Below are 19318 nucleotides of genomic sequence, written 5' to 3'. Positions count from 1 at the left end.
TGGGATTTAAAGGTTTGAAATACACTGCAGTTTAAACTCTTGTTGTTTGAAAGACATTGTTTTTTTGAGTGTTGTCAGTGTACTCCCATGCTTGAGTTTTCTCATTTCATTAAGTTTCATTAAGGCCTATTAAGTTCCTAATAGGCACAGCTGTTTTCAATTTACCCCTAATTAAACACAACATCCTCCTCTAATGACGAGTCACATCATGCCCCAAGCAAACCTGTTTTTGGAGAGGGAAAGAACAGTAATGAACCACTCAAAATGTGCCACTACTCATTTTGGTCAGATGGGAGCAGTAGACTGCAATGTATATTCACCAGACAACTTCAAGATCCACCGCACTTGGTTAAAAGCCTTTGAATATTTGACAACATTACTGTTGATTTCACTTTGTTAATACTTTCAAAAGGTCTGAGAATGCATTTACAGTTGTTAACTGTAAACTGTTTTTCTCCACATTGTCAGTATGTTTCACTTATTGTGTGGTTTCTCAAGGAAGTCCATTAGAGATACCTTAGTTGTGTGTGTGTGTGTGTGTGTGTGTGCGTACATGCGTGCGTGCGTGCGTGCGTGCGTGTATTCTCAAGCTACAGAGATAAAGGAGTCCTTTGTTGTTGTTAATTTCAAGTGAAATCTTTAAACTTTCAACAATACCAAAGACGTTTCCCATGTCCAATGTCAACAACACATTCAAACCCTTACATAACCATGCTACATTGAACGCTATCCCCTCCTTTCTCCATCTGTAATCCACTTGATTATATTTAAGTAGATGACAACCTCATTTTTCTGCCTCTTTGCCCCCGCCTAAGAGCAGCAGGTGAATGCATAGTGTTGTAAACAGATTATTCAGACATAGAGCAGTCATATCAAAACACCATTTACTGGGCCCCCAATCTTGATTTGAGTTGTTTGGATGTGAATTTACCGACAGTATGATAAGCATCTAATTAGGTTAATGCCCCTAATACTCCTCTATGCATCAATTAGTTTTCAACTGTGATGAAGTATGTCATATGTATGTGTGTGTGTGTGTGTGTGTGTGTGTGTGTGTGTGTGTGTGTGTGTGTGTGTGTGTGTGTGTGTGTGTAGTCAAGCAGTCATCAAAACATGTTTTTGCTTCCAGTAAGCCAGGTGACCAGCAGGTCCTAGTCTTCAGTAATGATAGGCTACAGAGATTGTGAAGTCAGAGAACCTGCTCCCTCATTACCTCTTAGCTGGACATGAGAAAAATGAACCCAAAAGATCAAGACAATGTCTCTGCACTGTCCCACTGTCGTCGCACAAAAGCCAAATCTTGTTGCATAAGAAGACTAAGCGAGAGAAAGAGAAGGAGGGTGTCTTTCCCGTTAGCCGGCTCTTTGCTTTTCAGGGAAAGCCATGGGCCCAGCATGTTTTATTGCTAACGCTTCAGCAGCTTCCAAGGAGGCTTACAGCGCTTTAATCACTGCTTTTCACTGGGCCCGCTCACTTCAGACCCAGAGGGGGGCCGCAGGGAGAATAGCAGAGAGGTGTTCAGTGCCCTTCTTTGGGCTGATTTAGCTGTTTTTACACATTCCTATTGAGCATTGTACAACGGCTAAACCGACAAGACGAATGTGTGTTTACCAGGGAAAAAGGGTGATAAAAGAAAAAGAGAGAAAAAAAAGTGGTGTTCCCTTTTGTGTGCTAGGCGACTCAGGCCTGGCTCTCAAACGGGAGAGCGTCAGATAAATCACGTAACCAGGAGCAACTCTGCCCATGTGTCCTAGGAGTGGACTTCCCTGAGGAGAAGTCACCCCCTCTACTCCTCCTCCTCCTCTTCCTCCTCTTCTTCCTCCTCCTCCTCCTCCTCCTATTCCTCCTCCTCCTCCTCCTCTTCCTCCTCCTCCTCCTCCTCCTCCTCCGCCTCCTCCTCCTCCTCCTCCTCCTCCTCTACCTTCATGGTGGCTCAGAGTCAAAGTTTAGGAGGATTCCTTGAGTTACAGGGATGTTCTCCTCAGCAACAATGGGGCCTTTGTTGTTGCCTGAGCCCAGTATCAAGGCCTGGGCCTGGCTTGGTCTCAGCAGAACAGTGGCTACAGGGCGGGCGGGGGGTGAGGTGGTGTGGGGGTACTGTGAGAACCATGCAATTCACTAAAACATCAAACGCATACTGTATTATTATAACCCTAACTTTCATAATACCACTGGTGGCTAAAACTTGTAATTTCCTATTATTCTGGCACAAAGAATAATTTCCTCCTGGCTTATGGTTATTGCTTCCTCTCAGTGTCGGGACGGGAGGATTGTTTCCTCGCTGTGTGAAGTCACACACTGTGGCGCCAGTCCTGTGCTCTGGACAATGGTCTGCATTGTCTCTGGTTTTAGCCCAATCACCCCAGGAAGTGGACAAACTGGGAAGATGAATTAATCCAGATCGCCTTTAATAATTAGACGGTTGATACAATATATGCACTAGGAGGGAGAGAGCTTGGGTTTGGGGTCAAATCAGACAGTCGCTACATAGTCAAGTCCTGATCTGATGAATCCAATCTAAGAACTGTTGTGAATGTGTGCATTAAACAGGAGCATGCAGATATCCAGAACAATAAGAAATAATCCACAGATTGGATTGGTGAACTTTAAAATAATCTGCACCTATCCAATGTGGAGTCAACCGACCATACTTTTATGGGTGTGGAAATTCCTCAGATAATGTTTCAGAGCCAGAGTCAGATGGTAAACGTGACTCTGTACATTTGACTTTAAATTGAATAAGGACGATATATATCCTTGGCAGTTGAAGTCAGTGTGGTGTTTGGTGGTCTTTGGGATAGGTGATTGGTGGTCCGTGGGATTGAGACGGTTGGGGTACAGTCTATTGTGTGGAGAGAAAGGGAAGTGAGTTATAGCCACTGATGATCTATACCTTACTGTACTGAACTGGGTCAGTGGGTAGAGCTCTGCAGCAGGAGGCTTGGCTCTCTCTCTCTCTCTTTCACACAGACACACACACACACACACACACACACACACACACACACACACACACACAAATACACACAGATAATCTTACCACCATCTATGGAAATAACATTATTACCCAGTAATTGGATGATGGTATGGCAGTATTCTCATTGAATGGCTTCACAACAAGGCTGATGATCTGAATCAGATTAAGTTTGAGTTGAATGTGATTAGAATCACAAAGTGAGAAACCCAATATCTCTCTTGGCAGTTCCAGAGTGTATACTTTATTGTGAGGTGACTGCAAGGGTTAAGGCTTGTAAAAGTAAAACAGCAATGTTGACAAATCTCTCTGTAGAAATAGTTATCATCAGTTCGGTAGAAACGGTACATCCCGTAGTAAAATACTGAGGAACAACCTCTTGCTTCTCTGGAATGAAGGAGCAGCCTAATTACTGGACGTGATTCAACGACCCCGCGAATAGCGGAGATGGGGAGAGAGACATCTCTGCTTGAGTCCATGCATCACACATGAAACACACCCCCTTCGTATCGCCATCAGGATTTTAAATGCTCGTTCCCGCACACTCTTCGCTACAGTATTGAAGGTGCGTCTCATTCTAACAGGTGTAACGGAGACCGAGAACCAAAATCTTTCCATAATTCTGCGACTTCGTTTTCTGCAGCCTAAAGGAAGACAGATATTTTGAAAAGATAAGAAGGTACAACTACAGGTTGCAGAAAAGCAGGTGAAGAGAGAGGAGACTGGAATAAAAGTGTGGCTTGGACGCAGTCACAAAGGCTCTCTCTCCCCTCTTTTTCCCCCCCTCTAACCAAAAGCAACTTTTTTTTTTTTACTTTAGTCAACAATAAATTGTGACTCAAATCTAACATTTTAAATATGGCAAACTCGGGGATTCAGCTTTTAGGATTTGCTCTGTCACTCATCGGGATCATCGCACTCATTGTGGGGACCATTCTGCCCCAGTGGAAGATGTCCGCGTATATAGGAGACAACATCATAACGGCGGTGGCTATGTACCAAGGACTATGGATGTCGTGCGCTTTCCAGAGCACCGGGCAGCTCCAATGCAAAATCTACGACTCCATCCTGCAGCTGGACAGTGAGTACAACTTTTAACTTTTAAGTTGCATTCAATCGTTACTGCAAGTCTTGTCAAGCATGCTGTGTAAGTCCATGCTGTGTATGTCTGCTAAATGGTGGACCATAAACGTTTTCTAATTTGCTCGTCCAGTGCGCTGTGTGCGCACTGCCCGCCTATAGCTGTATAGCATTTTAACACCTTAGTTTTAGGCGGGAGATTCAGGTGAGACACACCTGAGTCAGTCATCCATTCCTATACCATCTCAATGGAGCAAATGCTGTCACTAGGAAAGTTGTGGCCTCAGGGTCCTGGGATGTTTGTCATCCTTTTAATTGCCCCTCTCAGTCAATCCCTATAATAAGACACCCATTGTCTTACCACACAGTAGGGTATTGTTTCCTCTTATCAATGGGTCACGATGTAGAGTCACTCACTGACTGTATTACTGATCGTACCCTTTGATTCATTCAAAATATCAGATGCTTACCTCTGTGGGTGCTGTAACTTGTACACAAGTATACAATGATAATGTACCATGCCCTCTAGTACACTGGAATTATCATTCTTCTTACAGTTCTTGGCAACCTCTCCCATCCACCGACCCCACCCCACCCACTTCCACCCCTTGCTGCTGCTGTACTCTACTCTACTCTACTATACTCTACTCTACTCTACTCTACTCTACTCTACTCTACTCTACTCTACTCTACTCTACTCTACTCTACTCTACTCTACTCTGCTGTGCTCAGTATTGTCTGGTTCCAGCAGCTCCTGGTTGTTTACCGCTAGTTTAGACATCTCTGGCATCTGGAGCAGCAGTTTCCCCTCAGCCCCCTCAGGGTGGCACGTCTCCATACCAGGGCAGCGGTGATGAATGGGCAAGAGCCGTGCCAGTAGGGTCTTACCACCCCTGGTTTGGGTGGATAGGCAGAGAGGGTAGCCATGGCCACAGCAGTACCACAGTGTCCTGTACGGGAATTTCAAGCTCCCCAGAACTCCACCTCCCTTCCACCATCACCCACTCACCCCACATCCCCATGGCCCCCTTGAGATCTCTTCTTGGTGAAAGCTGATATAACTCTGTCCCAACTCTCTATCTACCCCTCTTCTTCTCTTGCTTGATGGTCAGAGAGGTTCCATTAAACAGAGGCACTTGTTCAGAACACTTGGGCGAGTTCTGGTTTTAACCAGTTGGGGCTGCACCTTTGCCTGCAGTTTTGGGGGTCTAGGGGGGGGGGGTCAGGGGGTACAAGGGTGGTGGGGTGAGATTCCAGGGCAGGCAAATTTGCATGCCTGGTGAATGAGCCTCCATTGTTGCTCTTGAATGCAGCAGAAGAGGAGTATTTCTTCTTCCCTTACTCCCCCTTCATCCCACTCCCTCCCTCCCTCCCTCCCATACTCTCTCTCTCTCTCTTTCTGGGCTGGAGGGTTTTGTTTGTGAGGGCTGGGAGGGATGGACTAGACTGGCACAGGCTGGTTCTAGGTGGACTGAGGGACTCTCCCAGTGTTAGTTTTATGAGGGGGGTGACAGATTAGGGTCCTGACAGTATGCTTTCAACACCTCCTCCTCTCAAACAACAGCAGATGTAGTGATAGAGGGGAGGAGGGAGAGGGGTGGTCTCAAGGATTCTCTTCCAGGAAAAACACACATTAAAGTATCCTGGTAGCAGCTTCATGAGAATGTATTTCACAATCACTGGACACACACATAAAACCTTCAGTGACTGTATGTGATGTATCGTATTGTCAAGGTTGGAGTTTTCCTTTTTTCAAAAATGTAATTTAATTGTAAATGCTGTAAATGCCCGTAATGAAACATATGGCTATTTAGTACAATACTCCCTCTTACACCTCTCTTTCTCACCCTTCTTCTTATTCTCACCATCTTGCTATGCCTCTCCCCTCACCACTATCTCCTTTCTTACTCACGATCTCTCTCTCTCTCTCTCTCTCTCTCTCTCTCTCAGGTGCTCTCCAGGCCACCCGAGCTCTGATGATCGTGGGCATCATCGTATCCATCGCTGGCCTAGGCGTGGCCGCCATGGGCATGAAGTGTACAACTTGCGGAGGGAACGACAGAGTGCGCAAGTCTCGCACCGCCATGACGGGGGGCATCATCTTACTGGTGGGAGGTGAGGGAAGATAGAAAGAGAGTCAAGATACTACAGAATATCTTTACTTATGGGGCCAGACATTTTTCTTGACCTCCCATTTCATTTAACCTTTATTTAACTAGAAAGACACACTGAGACCAAGGTCTCTTTTGCAGGTTTGCCCTGTTTACAATACAAATATGATTACAAAACAACACCATAAACACAACATAATAAAATACAAAATACACACATTCATTAATCAAAACAAGAGCATGTCTCTGTGAGCTGGTCCCTAACCAATGACCTAAAATAAGTGGAAGTGCTCCAACCTCAGTCTAGCCTGAAGATCATTCCATGTTTGAGGAGCACAGTGGCTAAAAGCCTCTATCTATCTGTGGGACTTGTTCAATTTGGGCTCCTTTCAGGTACAGAATGCAGATCATTGTAATCAATATTACGAGATCTAGAGAAAAACATTTGAGTTTAATCCTCATTCAGCAACAGCTTAAGAGAAATAAGCGATTTTTTAATAGAATCAAAACCTTGCTGAAGGTCGAGAATAGCCTGCAGAACTGAGGGGGCACAGGAGTAGACAACAGTATCATCAGCATAAAGTTGCAATTTACAATTGTTCAGGGACAAACCAACATTATTTATGTAAATGATAAACAGAAGTGGACCTACAGTCGATCCTTGCAGAACACCTTTATTAACATTGACCTGGAAAACTCTTCCTGACTATGTGACCTGACCACAAACACTATGGACCCTCATTATGTAACATTCCATCAAAACTGGCACCAGATCTGTCCTGATAAGATCACTTGCTCAAACTGACCTATATGACAAAGTGCTGCAGATCTGAGGCTATTGCTACTGTATCGTGTGTAGGAGGTGTTTGATCCTCTGGCAGAAGCTGCTGCTCTCCCACTCAGCTAGGCAGGGCCTGTAGAGGTCAGAGTGAGTGAAAGGGCTGGTTTTACTGGCGCTGTTATACAAGAGGTCATTACGCCCTCTCAGAGGACAATGGCAGTCGAAGCTAGCAGTTGGGGACTCAATGGCTAGCCTCTCAGTGACTTTTGGAGAAATGTTTGTCTCCCCTCCCAGCCACCTCTTGATGATGTCTTGATAAACTAACCTCTCTTGTCCTTCTTCTTTTGCTCTCCTCAGCTCTGTGTGCAATAGTGGCATGTTCGTGGTTTGCTCACAATGTCATCCGGGCCTTCTACAACCCATACACCCCTGTGAACACCAAGTAAGTGTCACTACAACACAGTGGGATACTGTGTATATCCCTACAGTGAATATACATTTGATTATGTTGGAGGACTTCTCCAACCCTCTAGAACCATGTGTCATTCCTCACACCATCTCTCTTGCCTGTGTATCACCCTGTCTGTCATCAAACAAAAGGTATCAACAATCTACTACAGTACAATACTCACTCCTACTGCACCACACCTTTCTCATCCCCTCCCTCTCATTTTCACCCTCTTGCTACTCCTCTCAGGTTTGAGTTTGGTGCCGCCATCTTCATCGCCTGGGGGGGCTCCCTCCTGGATGTCCTGGGAGGGGCCCTGCTAGCAGCTTCCTGCCCCCGAAAAAAGCAGGTGTCCAAGTACCCCGCCATGGGCCCCGCCCGAACCCCCAGCAGCACTAAGGAGTATGTGTGAGCGCCCCCTACTGCCTATGACCAGAATGGCACCAGATGAAAGATTTACCCATGTATGTGCATGGAGACGCAGGCTCTTACACTTATGATGAAGTTTGCATTGGGGGCCAAAGGAGAAATTTGACAGAAGGAAGCATTGCAGAATGTGATTACAGTATTACAGATAGCCCCTGGAGACCTTATCATACCGTTTCCTCCGTTTTTGAGTGATGTCTCTCACCCCGTCCCAACATTCCACAATTGTTTATGAGTGGGCTTCACAAATACATTATAATTGGATCCCTATATTAACAGACAGTCCCTTAGGGTGTATGTCCTGGTATCATAGCCAAGGTTTCGTATCAAGGCCAACTCTCTCACCTCTCTGTAAGAATCACTGTCTATTAACGTTTCCAGTCAGTGTAATTTAAGGTAATCAATTAAAATGTGGTGCTTAGGTTTACTCTTGGCATACTCAGGGGATACTGTAGGTATAATGGGAAGGGACTAGTGCACCAATTCTTTCATATGGAGTTTTCTATAGATATGTATGGCCATCTCAAATTGGGTTCAGTGTAAGCAGAGTGTGACTTCACACCATCTCTGACTACATATGGTGCATCACACTCATCCAATTTACTACTGCACTCAAAACGGGACAAGGGATTTTCATACCACCCTGCTACAAACTCTGTCCAAACATGACATGCCTTTCAACACAGTCATCCTTAACAGGTGCCTTGACGATTACAAAGGAGTGTTTTTATTACTGTAATAGATTATACAAGTTGTTGTCATACTGGCCTTTATTTATGTGTGTTTACCATGTGTTTATTACTTAGTATTAAGTCTCTGTTTTATGTAAATGTAGCAGACTAGTACAGTATCTTGATGGTAGTGTTGCCCAGTTCAGCCATGTGGAATTGTTATTAGAATAAGGAATATTTTGTGTGTAATCTTTGTACTGAGAAAGTTCAACCATCCATGCCTTTGCCTGAATAGGATGCTCAACTGAATTGAGTGTTTAGTTAGTGATGTTGAATAAAGATGTTCCACAATCTGAAAGGTTTTACTGAGGATGTACATTAAATGCCATTTAGCCTACACATGTATTTGTACAATTTGTATATCTAGCAAATTTATGATATTGTGATTTTATTTTTCTCAACACAACAGTTATATTTCCATGTTTAACTGTTTATCCAATAATGCAACATATGGTAATACACAGAAACAATATCATAAAATGTGTGATGCACATTTCCATCACATCATAATAACTCCAACATAGTCTCCAAATGATTACATTCTGGGGGATTGTTTCTGCAAACCAAGGAAATATGGTCTAGGGGATTGTATTATCAGCATTTGACCACCTGCTTTGACATAAGATACATTGCGCAAAGGCCGATTCATGCTTCATCGACAACAACACAACCAGGGGTCTGGTTGTGTTGCATGGCAGTTAGGCAGTATTAGGCATTCACTTCGACTGGTTACAGTTAGGGTAAGTTGTTAGGAGTAGGCATTAGCAAATATTACCATAAGCAACAACAAAAAATAGTGTCTCCATCCTGATTTGATCCAGCAATGTTAGGGTTTCAAGTCGGGTGGTTTCTGCCTCTGCCACCCCGCCACCTCCGTATGTGATGTTCTGTGTTCCGTATTTACCTGCCAGTACAGTTAGATAATACCACCACACAGATCGTATTTTTTGGTCTGTAGAAGCGATCCCCCTGAACGTAATAATTTGGAGGCTGGGTTGAATAAATTTGATTGGAAAAAATATATCACAATTATCTGTTTTATTTCTAATGATCTTCCATTTTCATGCAAATGTTCACAATCAATGCACACAACAATCCTGTCAATTTAAGCTAAATGTCTGGACAGCAGCTTTTTTAGTTACAACAGTGAAAGGCTGCTTCCTTAGTACTTAATTCCATTGTGTATGATGATGTCATACTGCTGAGTCGGCCTTTAAAGACACTGGTTGGATCAACGTTGCCCTTAGTTCACTTAATAACCTTGAGACAAATTATAATGTATTTTAAACACCAGAGAGAGTAGCCCTTGAAAACATCGAGACCTTATCACATTTTGATGCTTCAATAGAATCCGTGCATAGAAATATGTAACATTTCATCACATATATAACATTCATTCCAACAAAGTGCACCGTTACTGCATAACATAAGAAAACAAAACATATTCATATAAATTATTTTAAAACATGTGTTTGAAAGAATGTCCATTCATAATTATTTTAAATAAGGTAACCATGTAATAACAAATAGTAGCTTTTAAAGAAAAAATCAGTAGTGACCTCTTCAAATAAACTTTTCCATAATAATGATTATTCCACAGCAATGGTACACCACGTCAATGTGAGAGTGCCAGAGATATAAGTCAGTAACTCAATGTTCCTCCTGAGCGTTACAGGTTAACAGGCTTCCCTCCGTAAGACGGCATCCACCTTGTAGAATCAGTAACTTCAACCAACAAGGATGGTTGCATTTTACCTTCCTATTTAACAAGTGTAATCAAATGTAGCCCTTTAGAAGCTCAACAGAGTATCTACACTCTCCTTTCCAAGTGCAGAGAGTCTACTACTGAGGTATAGAGAGAGCAGTACAATTCATTCACAGTTTGAAAGTAGATAAGATAAACACAATATATACAAGCCACTGATGCACGGTATAGAATTCTGGCAATAGAATAGTCCTTTTTGTGCCATGTTCAGCTGTCATAAGCTGCAGGTGAGGTCACTTAAAGCGATCAAGGCCAGATTTCATGTTCAATTTGGCGTCCAGGGTCGTTGGCACAGTAGGTGTAGTTAGGAGACAGGGGAGAGATCGAGGGATACAGGACATTGTCCATTATTGTTCATGATATCATCCACATCCTCATCCTCTAGGTCCACTGGGAAAGAAAGGGGTACAGGAGGGTAAGGGTTTGACAGCTGTGGGTCAAAAGGACTCTTGAATTGTCAAATGTTAGGCCTACACAATAACCATAAATCTCTACTGATAGGTTACATTAACGTACGAGAAGAATCCTAGTTCTGCACTATATTTGGATATGAGATGCAAGAAGGCTGATCATGACAGATAAGGTGTATTGTTGGCCTATTATAAACAGTGTTGCGTTTAAATGGTGTAAAATGTCCTCCTGATCACTTCACAACTATGTAAAATGGGCCTAGTACCGTCACTATTTTGTGGTTGTATAGAGTGGGGGGGAATGCTTTTTACTTGGCTCACCTTTCTTGGTACGACCGATTTGCCCGAGCTTGGGTGCCCGTTGCCCAAGTCTCTGGGGGTTGGGACCAGCGCCATGTCCGTTCAGCGCCACCTGAGAATGCCCCGGGTTATACTGACCGGCTGAACCGGGTTGTCGCGGGCCATTCGGTGGGATCAATTCGGACATTCCTGACGTTCCGTACATCTCTGACTGAGACAGGGCGCGCGCTGTCTCTGTTGTCTCCACTAGATGTCCTCAGAAATTCTCTATTTTTCTCACGTTGAGGTTGTCTTTACTTCCGCAATGGCATTAAACAATGTAGGGAATCGTCGAGAAGAGAAAGCAGCAGAAATGTCGCTTTACCACAACCTGCGTATGAGAGAATAATTGTCATGAAACCCGCTCCGTCCTAGTCTGAATGACCATGCCATAATAAGACGCGATCTTTCCGCTGAAACAGCAGAATGAACGATGAACTGTTACATAATTCGTAATCATATCATTGAGCTTGTATCGAGACAGTTCTACTATACCTTTTATTTTATTCGTGTGTTCTACTGTAGTAGGCTACATAAAAGACAACGGCTGTATTTAATTAATGGACTTGTGAATTATAGTGTTGCGTTGTTTATCATAACCTGTCAGTACTCCCACATGTGTACCTATATCAGCATGTAATTGAACAATCTGTCGAAAATAACTGATATTAAGTGTCTTTTTCAATAAATATAAGTCTCTTACCTTTAGCTTACAAAGAAAAGTCGTGATCAATATGAAGTTGATTCCTCTTTAACGATCTGTTATAGCGGCGTTGTTGTTCATATCTTATCCCCTTGGAGTGGCGCTGAGGAAGTGTTGACCTAAAGAAGCAGCACCTTTTTTTTGTTTCGTCGTAACTCTCACTGGGTATTTCCTTGTGTTGTGGCTGAGAGTCACATTGGTCAGTACGTCACTGTGAGGGACTGATGGTGTATTCGTTTGGTTTTCGTGATCTCGTAGCTCCCAGTTGGTGAAATCATAACTCCGACATGAATGCATTGGAGTGCTTCAGCAGTGGGAACAACTCTTCAACCAATGAGATTTCGTTTGCAATTCATAATGCACGTTAACACGCATACATGTGATTGTTAAGAATTAAATATGTTGAAATTGTACAGAAAGATCAATACTGTTGACATTTTTGCCATTTACTGTCAAAATCAGCGTCTGTTTTCTGACGAGAATGTAAGGTTACAGAGGATACGTCACAACTCGTAAACTCTGGTAGGCCTATCACCATACTGATTGTTCTAATGGTTATTTCCCACTCGGGAACCGAACGCACCATCATAGTGTGCCACAAATTAGTAAACAAGTAACTAAGAAATGTAAACTATGTTGTCGCCAACCAAGCAATGCGTAATTTAACAAGTGTGACTCACTCGTGTCATCCAAATGACACACCTTTTTAACAGAATTCATGATTTGACTGTGACATGATTTGACTGTCACTTTTCTGTGATTCACCTCACCAATACATATTTCAACTAGCAGCTTTTTCCTCACTGAAAATAATCTTTTGTGGGTACACTGTGTGCCAGGGAGAGGATACCATTTATTGGTAGTGTCATCCTTTCCCTATTGACCAGAAGACTCTCAAAGCTAACTAACAATGACTGATATAACACACCAACCAGCATATATAATGTTAAATGAGTTGCAGGCAGGCCTCTAAATTGTTTTATTGTATATTAAAACATATAGTTGAGACATCAATCTCTTATGAATGGATAATGATCTGTCACCATTTAGTTTGTAGTCTCTGATTTCCAGTGGATTTAATGTTTTCTGGTGAAAATGAAAAACAACACCATTCTGGAACAACAACAGCTCTTGTGACACTGAAGACAATGTGTGGAATTTATACTGTAGATGTTTCCTGTTCCTGTGCTTTATCTTCACATTCCAGGGATGATGGCACACACACAGTGTGAAACTGAAAAACAAAAAGCCCCAGAGACCTGTTCAGACCTATCTATCTCTGTGGATGAAACACAACCTGCACAAAGGAGACCAACGTAGGTGACTGCAAGATAAGGGGTGGCCAAACATTAGACAGGTAAAGGGGTTGATTCCTATAAAGCGGCGATTCCTCTAACTTATTATCCTATTCCTCTGAAACACTGATACTTTACTAAGAAGAAAGCAAACCCAGTGGTACCTTGTCCACAGCTGCGATCATGTCCAAGCTCATGTGTGTGACTTTCCTACTGATCATCCTTGCCTCCATCTGGTGCGACAACACAGGTAAATATTATACATTACATAACATACATGATACATTTCAGGTAGATGTTTGTTTCACAGCTCTCTGTTACACCGTCTGCACGACAGAGGTAAATGTATACCTCACACCTGCACATAGTCAGTTCTACCCAGTCACAGTTAATACCTCAATGAACATACTGTATCTCACACTTGAACATCGCATGGTTAATGATTGAAATCATCCCTTGAAAGTGTAAAGGTAATATTTCACATCCTTTATTGAGACTGTGAATTGTCCCATGTAGTTGATCAGTGATGAACTTTTCCATTTCAACATTTGTTAAAGATTTTTTCTGAAAACATTTTTTATGGGGAAAATGATTAAATCAACCTCTTCTCTATTATGTGTAGCCTCAGCCAAATGGACTATGAAACAACTTCTCCGTAAGTGCAGATGCAAAGGTGAGCATTGCTGCATAGCTGAACAGTGCTTAGTCCGAAGTGTCTGAAACTTGGGACAGTAGAGGAATTATCATATCAATGACAAAGGTCAGAAGACAAGAAAATAAATAGATAAATGGTAGTGATGGAATGGAAGCCTAATCTATTTGTTAATTAAAAACAATCAACACCATGAAAGACTGTATAGATTGATCATCATCAGCTATAACTATAATGGCAATGATAATGTATGTGCATATTTTCTAATGTTATACCATCTGTTATTATATGATTTAATTAATTAATAGATAAATGAATTTCCTTCTCCCAGTTCGTCCCAATGGTATTGGAGTCTGCCGCACACCACTCTTTCCCGAAACCCTTGGAGAGAAAGAACAACTTTTGAAATGCCTTTGCAGCAAAAATAACCTATATAGTGAGTAAGAGTGTGTATGTGTGTGTGTGTGTGTGTGTGTGTGTGTGTGTGTGTGTGTGTGTGTGTGTGTGTGTGTGTGTGTGTGTGTGTGTTTAAGTGCGTACATTACTTTATTATTTTATTATTTTTATAGCATTATTTGAATGGTCTTTACCCATATGTACAGAATTTCCTCGATTACTAATATTGTATTTGGCTGATCAGAGGACGTCTGTCTGTCCTTTTTGTAGAGTTCAACGACCATCTGGACTGGGACTTACGCAACGTATGTCATAAAGGCTACCTGAGGCCCGGTACCCCCCTCTGACCTGAAGAAGAGGGCAAGGAGGCAAAGCTGTGGAGAACTCAGAACTCTCTCTCTCTCAATATAACTTTAATCATAATCATCACTACAACTGTACAATCAGTCATTTAAACATATTACACATACAGTATCAATAAAGGTGTATTCTCTAACTGCTAATTCGCCTTGTGTCGTGTGTTCAATTAGTTTGTGTGTTTGTGTTGCTCTACCTACCCTCGACAAAGATATGATGATATTGGGTTTGCATAGCCATACTGTGAAGCCACAATCAGTAACATGCTTCGTTAAGCATGTGGTCAATGCAATATGCATCAGTCAGCCACATCCCCTATACAGAACAGGGGAGCGCTTGGGTTTCATAGGGGCGACTCTCACACGACTGAAGTCCCTTGATCTCTATCTCTTAGTGACATCAGCGTCATGGGAATTCTCAAACAAGATCACAGATTCATAGATTCACAATCAGGATCATGGAAATTCTCACACAAGTTCACAGATTTACAATACTGGGCTATGACTTTTAGTGATAACGATAATGATAACAACAACAACAACAACAACAACAACAACAACAACAACAGTAATAACAACATGAAACCTTTCAGGTGAAGGCATAATAGCTTACTGTTAGTGATGTTGTATTCAACAGTGTGCTCTAAACCATAATCTCAGTAACAGCAATTTAACAGAAATACAATATAAAATAAAGTTGTCAGATCAGCAGATCCCCATAGATTTCAATGGGAATTTTAGAGCATTCTTGTTTATCCCCCAGTTGTTGACTGTTTATACTATACACCAAGGGGTGAGGACAGGCAAGCAGGTAAAACATGATTGTCCAGCTACCTGAGGGGACTGAGGGGTAAATACTCACTGAGAGGCTTCTAGACTGGATCCCTACAGTCCTTTCTAGACTCTCTCCCTTCTTCACACTAGCAAATAGCCATATCCCCAACCCAGTCTGTGTCTCCGACACAGCAAGGAGCCTCTAGCAGGTACAGTATGCTTATCTACTCAAATTGTTTGTGTAACTCGTGGGTTTCCACTGCTGAATGAACAGTTGGACTGTTATCTCTTTATTCAAAGTCGCATTCAATAGAATGTCTGAGCGCAACAGTTCTCTGCTACTCTCTGTCACTCTTCTCTCCCCACTGGTCAGCTATGGACAGGGATGGATTTTCCCAGCTACCCCTGGTGGTGCGGGCCCAGCCGGGGAACATGCTGCAGGCAGAGGCAGGACAGTGGAGCACAGGGCTGTGTGACTGCTGGCAAGACATGGGCGATTGTGAGTGTCTGTTGTCAGTTCTTTTGCCTGACCATGAATAAGTGTTTGCCGTGTCATTACTTTACTTGGCCTAACAAATGTCTTCCTCACAATAATGTGACCTCGCCATTCTAACACATATCTAGGTTAGATCATAAGTAAATGATCAGCCATTGGAATATGGCTTACCTGTATGTCTTTTTTTTTTTCGCTGATGGAAAGCTACTTTTGGTTGATCGGAAACAAAAACAAAAATGTGTGTGTGTGTGTGTGTGTGTGTGTGTGTGTCTATGCGTGTATGCATGTATGCGTGTGTGTGTGTGTATGTGTCTATGCGTGTATGCATGTATGCGTGTGTGTGTGTGTATGTGTCTATGCGTGTATGCATGTATGCGTGTGTGTGTGTGTGTATGTGTGTCCGCAGGCTGCTTGGCTCTGTGGTGCATGCCTGTGTTTGCGTGTAAGACGACCAGTGCTGCAGGAGCGTGTCCCTGCCTACCCCTGCTGGACTGTATCAGCTGTGTGCCTCCTGCCTCTCTGGCCATGCGCGCCTCCGTCAGAGAACGATACGGCATAAAGGTGAGGTCTTACTGTGGGATATGTAAACACTTTTTTATTGATCCATTACAGTATACATTACATATCATTACAGTATTTTAATCTCCTGTGCTATAATAGTGCTATGAAAATGTGACAAGTGAAGTGAACATTTAACATTTTAGAGTATAGTAATATTGAAAGGCAGTTTCCCGGACACAGATTAATCCTAATCCTAGACTAAATTCCACTTTTAAACTGGACTAACTAAAATTGCATTTCTCAGACATGGTTTAAAATAGTCTCAGACTTTTTCTAGTCTAGATTTTAAAAGTCTGATCTCCAGAAGAAAGATTAGGTGCTGGTTTCACAGACAAGTCTTAAACCTAGTCCTGGACTAATTCACACTTTCAATGGCAAATTGCCACTGAGGATGCTTTTTAGTCTAGGACTAGGCTTAAGCCTTGTCTGTGAAACCAGCCCTAGAAGTCTTAAATTAGACCTGGCCAGGGGCAGGTTTAACTACAGATTAGTGCAGTACATTTTAGACAAGGAATCTAGTCCAGGATTAAGAAGCTCCATTGTTCGGCTAACTCCTGACTATATTTAGGCTCTGCTTGTGTCATGTGACAGGTTGTTCCAGTGCTCTCCATGACAAACAATTGCAATTTGTGTTCCATCCCATGTTTGTGAAGCAACGCCACATAGACCATCAAATTAATCCTTACTTATTTTAGTCAGAGACTCCATAGTCCAGAACTATGTAATCCGAAGTTAAGCGGTGTTTCAGAAATCAATTTTTTTACTCTGGATTAATATAAGTAGAATTAGGCCTCGTCCTGATTTACATTAAACTCTGTCCGGCAAAGAGCCCCTGAGAGTGCAGTCTATTGGGGATGTAGCCACTGTACACAGACCCTAGTAGCTGGTGTTGATAGTTGTAGCTGTTTGTCCACAGTAAACAAACGCTAATATGACGCCAGTCATCTGCTCCCACAGTCTCAGTCACTGACAATGCACTTGGCAGGGGCAAATGTGGGTAAGACAACACAGCAAAGACTATCATGCCAGGGCCAGGCAATGGGCTTCAACAAGCTGAAAGTCCCAGAGATGAACATGAAAAAGGAGAGATAAGAGGAGAACTGGCGCTGGCCTGAAACCCGCTCTTGGAGTGCAGCCAAAGAGATATAATGATGTCGGCCCACTGAGATGGAGTGGGCTGCAGAGGCAGGGTTTCAACTACCGTATAGAGATACAGCAGCTAGTAAGAGATTCATGTGTCTGCAGGTTTTCACATGGACAGAATGTCTTGATAAATGTACTAATTAAGAGTTGACCTTTTAGACATCAATATCTATCTACCTGTGAGGTTGCCTCATATACCTGTGTGTATGAGTGATCACTGAGGACTGTCCTGCAGTACACCACTTCTGTCCCTAGAGAGAGCTCTTCTACACCAAATAGATACTGTCAGTGTGTGTGCAAATGGTGGCATCTCAAATATTTCAAGACCTTTACATTTAATTGTAGTGCTTTTTCAGTCCATAGTTTTTGTTTAAATATTCAAAGAGCCTACATGTTTTCAGCCCTGTGTTGCCCACTCACTTTCTCTCTCCTTCTCCTTCTCCTTCTCCTCTCTCTCTCTCTCTCTCTCTCTCTCTCTCTCTCCCTCTCTCTCTCTCTCTCTCTCTCTCTCTCTCTCTCTCTTTCTCTCTCTCTCTCTCTCTCTCTCTCATGTCCATCAGGGGGGAGTGTGGAGCGACTGTTTCTATGGCTGCTGTTGCTACCCTCTGTCCTGGTGCCAGATCTCCCGTGAGCTCAAGAGACGAGCCACCACCCACGCCAACTCCAAACTCTCCACAACCTCCTCCTCCAACAGATACACCACTCTGACTTCCCTGCAGGGGGTGCACCTCATCTAGACGCCTTCAGAGAGACTGAAATAACAGTTGCCTGTAGGCACAGATGTAGGATCAGCTTACCCTCTCCAAATCTGAAGTCTGTCTTTGATCACTAGTAGGGCAAACAGAAAACTTACCTCAGTTCAGCTTCTAGGGGCAACTATATCCTGCACTGTGTTTTGTGTCAGCTCCACCCTCCTTCTCCCTTCTCCCTTCTGCCCACCTTCAGTTCCCTTCTCCACCTATTCTTGGTCTGTACACATTTCAGATGTAAACTCCAGCATCTGATGTCTATTGGCCTAAATGATCACTACCTTGTCTGAATATTGATTTACTTTTTGAATAAACATATTTTCACTGTGCTTAGCCACCTCACTAGAATTGAAAAAAGTTAATGATATAAGGTGAGGGGGGGGGGGGTCATGTCACACCTGCCCCCCCCTGTGTCCTACACTCAATTGAGGATGCAGTCATTGGAGGGATTAGGGAAGAAAGAGGGATGATGATGATGATGAGTGACATTCTGTTGAAGCCAGTGACTTAGGAATAGACAGTCACTGCCATCATCATGCAAAAATGCAACAACAAATACTAAATGCATGCTTATTCGTAGTCACTCATTATTATTATTCTACTGTAACATTCATCCAAGATGACGTTTTGCAGATTGTAAATAATATTATGCCAGTTGACATAAATGTTTGCCCATTAAATGGTTGTCCTAAACTTGTTATGACTTACCTAAATGTCAATATAAGCCTGTTCTATTTCTCTGCTGTTTGGTCCTAAAGGGACTGATGGGAGGCCAACAAACTGAAAGTGTTAAGTTTCCCTAGCCCAGGGATAACCTTCTTTCACACACTTTACAACACTGGAGCAAATTCTGTACTATGCTGGTAAACTACTCTAAGATATCAGAGCGTACCTTGAGTGCCATAAGGCGTGTTAAATGCAAAAAGCAAATAGCATTTGCATAGTTTATAATTTAGTTTATTAATAATGAATTACATAGTTGTTACACAACTTCCTGTACTGTCTAAAACCTATTTGCCCATCCAATAGTTTAATGAATATAACCAAGGAGGTAACCTTCTGTGTGTAGAGTTATTTAGCTGGGACAACTGTCTTACATAGACAGAAGTGTGTGGGAGGACAAAAAGT

The 19318-nt window shown here is 42.7% G+C and overlaps 3 protein-coding genes and 1 long non-coding RNA gene across 4 annotated transcripts; 3 read left to right on the top strand and 1 right to left on the bottom strand.

Annotated features, from left to right (window-relative positions):
- Positions 1–3832: 3832 nt before the first annotated feature.
- On the top strand, positions 3833–7806 carry cldn7a (claudin 7a; the record flags this gene model as incomplete). The annotated part of the gene is made up of 4 exons (XM_083668161.1): positions 3833–4055; positions 6005–6169; positions 7304–7388; positions 7644–7806. 4 exons carry the CDS (start codon positions 3833–3835, stop codon positions 7804–7806), a joined length of 636 nt encoding a protein of 211 aa, XP_083524287.1.
- A 1749-nt stretch (positions 7807–9555) lies between these two features.
- On the bottom strand, positions 9556–12107 carry LOC310804144 (calcium/calmodulin-dependent protein kinase II inhibitor 1-like). The gene is made up of 3 exons (XM_083669259.1): positions 11769–12107; positions 11048–11396; positions 9556–10706 (listed from the first exon to the last, which is right to left on the bottom strand). Exons 2-3 carry the CDS (start codon positions 11229–11231, stop codon positions 10621–10623), a joined length of 270 nt encoding a protein of 89 aa, XP_083525385.1. The 5' UTR covers positions 11232–11396; positions 11769–12107; the 3' UTR covers positions 9556–10620.
- Positions 12108–13004: 897 nt separating this feature from the next.
- LOC310807449 lies at positions 13005–14614 on the top strand. The gene is made up of 4 exons (XR_014554324.1): positions 13005–13313; positions 13686–13736; positions 14047–14151; positions 14382–14614. It is a non-coding gene; the product is annotated as an uncharacterized lncRNA (long non-coding RNA).
- Positions 14615–15306: 692 nt separating this feature from the next.
- LOC310814752 (cornifelin homolog B-like) lies at positions 15307–18888 on the top strand. Its single transcript, XM_083684252.1, has 4 exons — positions 15307–15450; positions 15615–15740; positions 16144–16298; positions 18002–18888. Exons 2-4 carry the CDS (start codon positions 15617–15619, stop codon positions 18176–18178), a joined length of 456 nt encoding a protein of 151 aa, XP_083540378.1. The 5' UTR covers positions 15307–15450; positions 15615–15616; the 3' UTR covers positions 18179–18888.
- Positions 18889–19318: the final 430 nt, after the last annotated feature.

Source organism: Argentina silus (genome assembly GCF_951799395.1).
Source record: "Argentina silus genome assembly, chromosome: 1".
NCBI lineage: Eukaryota > Metazoa > Chordata > Actinopteri > Argentiniformes > Argentinidae > Argentina > Argentina silus.
The sequence above is the reverse complement of the archived record's forward strand: the minus strand, read 5'-3'. Positions and strand labels throughout refer to the sequence as shown.

Coding starts and splice junctions, on each gene's coding strand:
- LOC310814752 (XM_083684252.1), top strand. CDS start 15,617: ATGGACAGGGATGGATTTTCCCAGCTACCCCTGGTGGTGCGGGCCCAG. Junction 15,741..16,143: donor CTGGCAAGACATGGGCGATT/GTGAGTGTCTGT, acceptor GTGTGTCCGCAG/GCTGCTTGGCTCTGTGGTGC. Junction 16,299..18,001: donor GAGAACGATACGGCATAAAG/GTGAGGTCTTAC, acceptor CATGTCCATCAG/GGGGGAGTGTGGAGCGACTG.
- LOC310804144 (XM_083669259.1), bottom strand. CDS start 11,231: ATGTACGGAACGTCAGGAATGTCCGAATTGATCCCACCGAATGGCCCG. Junction 10,707..11,047: donor AATCGGTCGTACCAAGAAAG/GTGAGCCAAGTA, acceptor TTTCTTTCCCAG/TGGACCTAGAGGATGAGGAT.